Here is a 7,500-nt window from a genome sequence, read left to right on the forward strand (position 1 = left end):
TTCCCTCACGTTTACGATGTTGCTAAGATGCACTAAAGTTCTCTTTCCCTTGTGTTTACGATGCTGCTAAGATGCACTAAAGTTCTCCTTCCCTCACGTTTACGATGCTGCTAAGATGCACTAAAGTTCTCCTTCCCTCACGTTTACGATGTTGCAAAGATGCACTAAAGTTCCCCTTCCCTCACATTTACGATGTTGCTAAGATGCACTAAAGTTCTCTTTCCCTCACGTTTACGATGTTGCTAAGATGCACTAAAGTTCCCCTTCCCTCATGTTTACGATGCTGCTAAGATGCACTAAAGTTCCCCTTCCCTCATGTTTACGATGCTGCTAAGGTGCACTAAAGTTCCCCTTCCCTCACGTTTACGATGTTGCTAAGATGCACTAAAGTTCCCCTTCCCTCACGTTTACGATGTTGCTAAGATGCACTAAAGTTCCCCTTCCCTCACATTTACGATGTTGCTAAGATGCACTAAAGTTCTCTTTCCCTCACGTTTACGATGCTGCTAAGATGCACTAAAGTTCCCCTTCCCTCACGTTTACGATGTTGCTAAGATGCACTAAAGTTCTCCTTCCCTCATGTTTACGATGCTGCTAAGATGCACTAAAGTTCCCCTTCCCTCACGTTTACGATGTTGCTAAGATGCACTAAAGTTCCCCTTCCCTCATGTTTACGATGTTGCAACGATGCACTAAAGTTCCCCTTCCCTCACGTTTACGATGTTGCTAAGATGCACTAAAGTTCCCCTTCCCTCATGTTTACGATGCTGCTAAGGTGCACTAAAGTTCCCCTTCCCTCACGTTTACGATGCTGCTAAGGTGCACTAAAGTTCCCCTTCCCTCACGTTTACGATGTTGCTAAGATGCACTAAAGTTCCCCTTCCCTCATGTTTACGATGCTGCTAAGATGCAGTAAAGTTCCCCTTCCCTCACGTTTACGATGCTGCTAAGATGCACTAAAGTTCCCCTTCCCTCACGTTTACGATGCTGCTAAGATGCAGTAAAGTTCCCCTTCCCTCACGTTTACGATGCTGCTAAGATGCACTAAAGTTCCCCTTCCCTCACGTTTACGATGTTGCTAAGATGCACTAAAGTTCTCTTTCCCTCATGTTTACGATGTTGCGAAGATGCACTAAAGTTCTCTTTCCCTCATGTTTACGATGCTGCTAAGATGCAGTAAAGTTCCCCTTCCCTCACGTTTACGATGCTGCTAAGATGCACTAAAGTTCCCCTTCCCTCACGTTTACGATGCTGCTAAGATGCAGTAAAGTTCCCCTTCCCTCACGTTTACGATGCTGCTAAGATGCACTAAAGTTCCCCTTCCCTCACGTTTACGATGTTGCTAAGATGCACTAAAGTTCTCTTTCCCTCACGTTTACGATGTTGCTAAGATGCACTAAAGTTCCCCTTCCCTCATGTTTACGATGCTGCTAAGATGCAGTAAAGTTCCCCTTCCCTCACGTTTACGATGTTGCTAAGATGCACTAAAGTTCCCCTTCCCTCACGTTTACGATGCTGCTAAGATGCACTAAAGTTCTCTTTCCCTCACGTTTACGATGTTGCTAAGATGCACTAAAGTTCCCCTTCCCTCACGTTTACGATGTTGCTAAGATGCACTAAAGTTCTCTTTCCCTCATGTTTACGATGTTGCTAAGATGCACTAAAGTTCTCTTTCCCTCATGTTTACGATGCTGCTAAGATGCACTAAAGTTCCCCTTCCCTCATGTTTACGATGTTGCTAAGATGCACTAAAGTTCCCCTTCCCTCACGTTTACGATGTCACTAACCCACAGGGAGATGGTGTTGAGCTGTGCCCCTGGTTAGCTGTCCCTTTGTCAGCTGCTTTCTCTGGCTGGATTGTTACCCAAATGGGTCATTCCATCACTTATTCCACAAGGAAAACCGAGGGATAGTGGGGATGGGATTGGGACTGGGGGTCGGGGGGGCTGGTTAAAAAGCATATCCACTTACCCACGATCAGGAGCACAGTGAGGACAGCGGTAAAACTCTTCATGGCTCTTTGTTCCTGCTGGAACTTACAGAGAGAGAGAGATAGAGAGAGAAAAAACAAATTAGAAATCAATTTCCAAAAGAAATCACATCACAGTTCGCACACGGCAATTAAGGCTGGGTATAATTACTCAGAGGCTTCAGAAAATCCCAGGCAGTCCTCTCTCTCTCTCGCTCGCTGTGTGTCAGTAAAGTGAATCTGTCCAGACTAGCCCTGCTTTTATAGAGCTCAGCTCAGAGTAGCAGAGTCAGCTAGGGTTACTCAGGGTCAGCGTGTGTGTATATCTTGGCAGCGTCTGCTTTGCCCGCATACTCTACCAACAGCCCCCAACATTGTCTTCTCCCCCCACTGACCCAGCTCCACCCACAGCCTCAAACCCACCTCCCTCAGTCTCAATCTGTGTCCCCTCCCCCCTGGGATTTGGCGCACAGTAGTTTGTGCTTGACTTGATCTTATCCCCGACTGCAGCCACAGTGATAGTGGGACCTGGGATACCACGCTCAGTTTGGCTACTGTGTGCCAGGGGACGGACTGCAGGAGAGGACATTCCCTGTTCCACTTTGTCCTGCTCAGTTTCCCACTGAATGAGCCAGCCTCAGAAACACAGACCCCCACAATCAATAGCCAGCAGAGCTCCTCACCCCTCTGCCCTCTCTCTCTCTCTCTCTCCTCCCCGTCTCTCTCCATTCCGAACTTTCACAACTGGCGACATTGTTTTATCACTCTCTCTGTCTCTGTCTCTGTCTCTCCTTCTCCACTCACTTCTCTCTCTCTCTCGTCTCTTCCTCCCTCTCTCCTTCTCCCCAACCCATGCTCTCACCCCCTCCACTCTCTCTCCATCTCTCCCTTTCTCTCTCCCCCCCAATCTTTCTCCCTCTCTCTTTCTCCCCCTTTCTCACTCTCTCTGTCCCCCCTCACTTCTGTCACTCTCTCCCCCCTCACTCTCTCTCTCTCCGTCTCTCTCTCTCTCTCTCTCTCTCCCCCTCCCACTCTCTCTCTCCCCGCTCTCTCCATCTCACGCTCCCTCTTCCCCTCTTGCTCTCTCCCTTCTCCCTTTGTCTTCCCCCCCCCAGTCTCTCTCTCTTCTCCCCTCCCCCACCTTTGTACTCCCCCCCTCACTTTTTTCTCCATTTCCAGTTGATTCGGAGCAACGCAGAGACTCTGGGGCTGATCTCCTCATGGAGAGCGGGATCGTGTGGAGGGTCAGTGCTGAGGGAGTGGGCACTGTCGGAGGGTCAGTGCTGAGGGAGTGGGCACTGTCGGCGGGTCAGTGCTGAGGGAGTGGTCACTGTCGGAGGGTCAGTGCTGAGGGAGTGCCGCACTGTCGGAGGGTCAGTGCTGAGGGAGTGCCGCACTGTCGGAGGGTCAGTGCTGAGGGAGTGCCGCACTGTCGGAGGGTCAGTGCTGAGGGAGTGCCGCACTGTCGGAGGGTCAGTGCTGAGGGAGTGCTGCACTGTCGGAGGGTCAGTGCTGAGGGAGTGGGCACTGTCTGAGGGTCAGTGCTGAGAGAGTGCCGCACTGTCGGAGGGTCAGTGCTGAGGGAGTGCCGCACTGTCGGAGGGTCAGTGCTGAGGGAGTGCCGCACTGTCGGAGGGTCAGTGCTGAGGGAGTGCCGCACTGTCGGAGGGTCAGTGCTGAGGGAGTGCCGCACTGTCGGAGGGTCAGTGCTGAGGGAGTGCCGCAATGTCGGAGGGTCAGTGCTGAGGGAGTGCCGCGCTGTTGGAGGGTCATTGCTGAGGGAGTGCCGCACTGTCGGAGGGTCAGTGCTGAGGGAGTGCCGCACTGTCGGAGGGTCAGTGCTGAGGGAGTGCCGCGCTGTTGGAGGGTCATTGCTGAGGGAGTGCCGCACTGTCGGAGGGTCAGTGCTGAGGGAGTGCCGCACTGTCGGAGGGTCAGTGCTGAGGAAGTGGGCACTGTCCGAGGGTCAGTGCTGAGGGAGTGCTGCACTGTCGGAGGGTCAGTGCTGAGGGAGTGGGCACTGTCGGAGGGTCAGTGCTGAGGGAGTGGGCACTGTCGGAGGGTCAGTGCTGAGGGAGTGGGCACTGTCGGAGGGTCAGTGCTGAGGGAGTGCTGCACTGTCGGAGGGTCAGTGCTGAGGGAGTGGGCACTGTCTGAGGGTCAGTGCTGAGGGAGTTGGCACTGTCGGAGGGTCAGTGCTGAGGGAGTGCCACACTGTCGGAGGGTCAGTGCTGAGGGAGTGCCACACTGTCGGAGGGTCAGTGCTGAGGGAGTGTCGCACTGTCGGAGGGTCAGTGCTGAGGGAGCGCCGCACTGTTGGAGGGTCAGTGCTGAGGGAGTGCCGCACTGTCGGAGGGTCAGTGCTGAGGGAGTGCTGCACTGTCGGAGGGTCAGTGCTGGGGGAGTGGGCACTGTCTGAGGGTCAGTGCTGAGGGAGTGCCACACTGTTGGAGGGTCAGTGCTGAGGGAGTGCTGCACTGTCGGAGGGTCAGTGCTGAGGGAGTGGGCACTGTCTGAGGGTCAGTGCTGAGGGAGTGCCACACTGTTGGAGGGTCAGTGCTGAGGGAGTGCCGCACTGTCAGAGGGTCAGTGCTGAGGGAGTGCCGCACTGTCGGAGGGTCAGTGCTGAGGGAGTGATACACTGTCAGAGGGTCAGTGCTGTGGGAGTGCCGCACTATGTGAGGGTCAGTGCTGAGGGAGTGCCGCACCGTCGTAGGGTCAGTGCTGAGGGAGTGCCGCACTGTCGGAGGGTCAGTGCTGAGGGAGTAGGCACTGTCGGAGGGTCAGTGCTGAGGGAGTGCCGCACTGTAGGACGGTCAGTGCTGAGGGAGTGCCGCAGTGTCAGAGGGTCAGTGCTGAGGAGTGCCGCACTGTCGGAGGGTCAGTGCTGAGGGAGCGCCGCACTGTCGGAGGTTCAGTGCTGAGGGAGTACCGCACTGTCGTAGGGTCAGTGCTGAGGGAGTGCCGCGCTGTTGGAGGGTCATTGCTGAGGGAGTGCCGCACTGTCGGAGGGTCAGTGCTGAGGGAGTGCCGCAGTGTCAGAGGGTCAGTGCTGAGGGAGCGCCGCACTGTCGGAGGGTCAATGCTGAGGGACCGGGTACTATTGGAAGTTGGGAGAGAGAGCTGTGTGATATGGGGCTGGGTTTGTTGGAGGGTGTGTGGGCTGATATGTGGGCGAGGTGGGCAAGGTCTCCACATTAGGGGCTAACACCTCACCACCAAAGCAGCCCTTGATAATGCAGGCTTGGGATCTTGCTGTGCATAAGTCAGTCTCCATCTCACAGAATACCTCAGTTCCCTCTTCCCTCGAGTGAAGCTGAACTCATTTCCAGCACCTTCCTAGATCCCTAGGAAACCCAGTGCCCTGAGGACAGTCAGGAGTCGTCAAACTCACGAAAGTTGCTATAGAAATGCACGTGGCCTCCCACTCCTCCCTTCCCCGCTCCTTTCTAACCTCCCCTCCCTCATGCAGGGTGCCCCTTTATTCTTGCCTCTTACCTCCTGTCAGTTCCTGCCCAGTGTTGCTGTGAGAGAGGTACTGAGCTGGCTGTCTGCCTTTATATCTGTCGCTCTGTATCTGTGTGTATCTCACTAGGAGCTGCAGTTAGCACACACTCTGACACATCACCCCAGCTCAGAGCCTCAGGGTCTAAAGTCCCTCTTCAAACACTGGCAGCCCCTCTTATCTCCACTATCTTGGGACTACTTGGCAGAGATAAGGTATCCCTGAGCAATTCCAATTCCTTAGGAATGGGTGTGTGTCTGTGTGTGAGACTGTGTGTGTGTGTGTGTGTGTGTGTGCGAGAGAGAATGTGTGTGCGTGTGTGGGAAAGAGAGTGCGTGAGTATGTGTGTCTGTGGCAGAGAGTGAGAGTGTGTATGTGTGTGTGACAGAAATGTAGAGAGAGTGCATGTGTATGAGAGACATTGTGTGTGTGTCTGTCTGAGTGTGTGTAAAAGAGTCTGTGAAGGTGAGAGTCTGTGTGTGTATCTTTGTGTACGTGTGAGAAATAGAGTTTGTGTGAGTGTGAGAGAGTGTGTGTGTTGTACGTGAGTGTGCGTGTGCAAGAGAGAGTGTGTGAGAAAGTGTGCGTATGTGTGATAGAAAGAGTGTGTGTGGTTTGAGAGAGTGAGTCTGTGTGTGTGTGTGCACATTTGTGTGTGTGTCTGTGTATGAGAGAGAGAGACTGTGTGTGAGTGTGTGTGTATATGAGAGACTGTGTTGTGTGCATGTGAGAGAGTGTGTTTGAGTGTGTGTATATGAGAGACTGTGTGAGTGTGTGTGTATATGAGAGACTATGTGTGTGTGAGAGAGTGTGTGTTTGAGAGTGTGTGTGAGTGTGAGTGTATGTGAGTGTGTGTATATATGAGAGACTGTGTGCGTATGTGTGTGTGAGAGAGAGTGTGTGTTTGTGTGTGAGAGACTGTGTGTTTGAGTGTGTGTGAGTGTATGTGTGTGTGTGAGACTGTGTGCATATGTGTTTGTGTGAGAGAGTGTGTTTGTGTGTGTGTGTGTGTGTGTGTGTATGTGTGTGTGTGTATGAGTGTGAGTGTGTGTGAGTGTGTGAGTATGTGTGTTTGTGTGTGTGTGTGCGAGTGTGTGTGTGTGTGTGCGAGTGTGTGTGTGAGTGTGTGTGTGAGTGTATGAGTGTGTGTGTGAGTGTGAGTGTTTGTGAGTGTGTGTGTGCGTGTGTGTGTGTGTGTGTGTGTGTGTGTGTGTGTGAGTGTGTGCGTATGTGTGTGTGCGTGTGTGTGTGTGAGTGTGTGTGTATGTGTGTGTGAGTGTATGAGTGTGTGTGTGAGTGTGAGTGTTTGTGAGTGTGTGTGCGAGTGTGTGCGTATGTGTTTGTGTGTGTGAGTGTGTGTGTGAGTGTATGAGTGTGTGTGTGAGTGAGTGTGAGTGTGTGTGTGAGTGATGATTTGGAGATGCCGGTGTCGGACTGGGGTGTACAAAGTTAAAAATCACACAACACCGCGCTCTACACCAGCATCCCCCACAAGGATAGCATCGCGGTAACAGCCTCAGTACTCAACACCAACAACTGCCAGTCTCCAAACACCATCCTACAACTCATCCGCTTTATCCTCGATCACAACGTCTTCACCTTTGACAACCAATTCTTCATCCAGACACACGGAGCCATGGGGACCAAATTTGCTCCCAATATGCCAACATTTTTATGCACAGGTTCGAACAAGACTTCTTCTCTATGCAGGATCTCCAATCGACATTGTACACCAGGAACATTGATGACATTTTCTTCCTCTGGACCCATGGCGAGGAGTCACTGATAAAACTACACAGTGACATCAACAATTTTCATCCCACCATCAAACTCACCATGGACTACTCTCGACTGTCTGTCTCATTCTTGGACACGTGCGTCTCCATCAAGGACGGACACCTCAGCACCGCACTTTACCACAAACCCACAGACAACCTCACAATGCTACACTGCTCCAGCTTCCACCCAAAACATATTAAAACAGCCATTCCCTACGGACAAGCCCTACACATACACCGGATCTGCT

At 52.5% G+C, this 7,500-nt stretch overlaps 1 protein-coding gene and 1 long non-coding RNA gene across 3 annotated transcripts in view; one reads left to right on the forward strand and one right to left on the reverse strand.

Annotated features, from left to right (window-relative positions):
* Positions 1-5,525, reverse strand: part of LOC122546792 (uncharacterized) — a 15,652-nt gene extending 10,127 nt beyond the window's left edge. Inside the window, exons 1-2 of one of the 2 annotated variants that reach the window (XM_087981102.1) lie at positions 5,468-5,525; positions 1,972-2,035 (exon numbers count right to left, since the gene is read on the reverse strand). In XM_087981102.1, the coding sequence (XP_087837228.1) occupies positions 1,972-2,014 (43 nt within the window). In that variant the 5' untranslated portion in view covers positions 2,015-2,035; positions 5,468-5,525. Of the gene's footprint in view, positions 1-1,971; positions 2,036-2,141; positions 2,236-5,467 lie in introns of those variants that run through there. The other variant, XM_087981101.1, reaches the window with a different exon arrangement.
* LOC148139364 (uncharacterized) overlaps positions 3,012-7,500 on the forward strand; it is a 5,956-nt gene continuing 1,467 nt past the window's right edge. The window contains exons 1-2 of the long non-coding RNA XR_015753721.1: positions 3,012-3,213; positions 7,185-7,500. The exon at positions 7,185-7,500 is cut by the window's right edge and continues 1,467 nt beyond it. This is a non-coding gene — a long non-coding RNA (uncharacterized LOC148139364). The remainder of the gene's footprint in view (positions 3,214-7,184) is intronic.

The sequence above is a fragment of the Chiloscyllium plagiosum genome, unplaced genomic scaffold (assembly GCF_037043375.1).
Source record: "Chiloscyllium plagiosum isolate Xiang-an unplaced genomic scaffold, Cpla_swu_hap1 HiC_scaffold_38, whole genome shotgun sequence".
In the NCBI taxonomy this organism is placed as follows: domain Eukaryota; kingdom Metazoa; phylum Chordata; class Chondrichthyes; order Orectolobiformes; family Hemiscylliidae; genus Chiloscyllium; species Chiloscyllium plagiosum.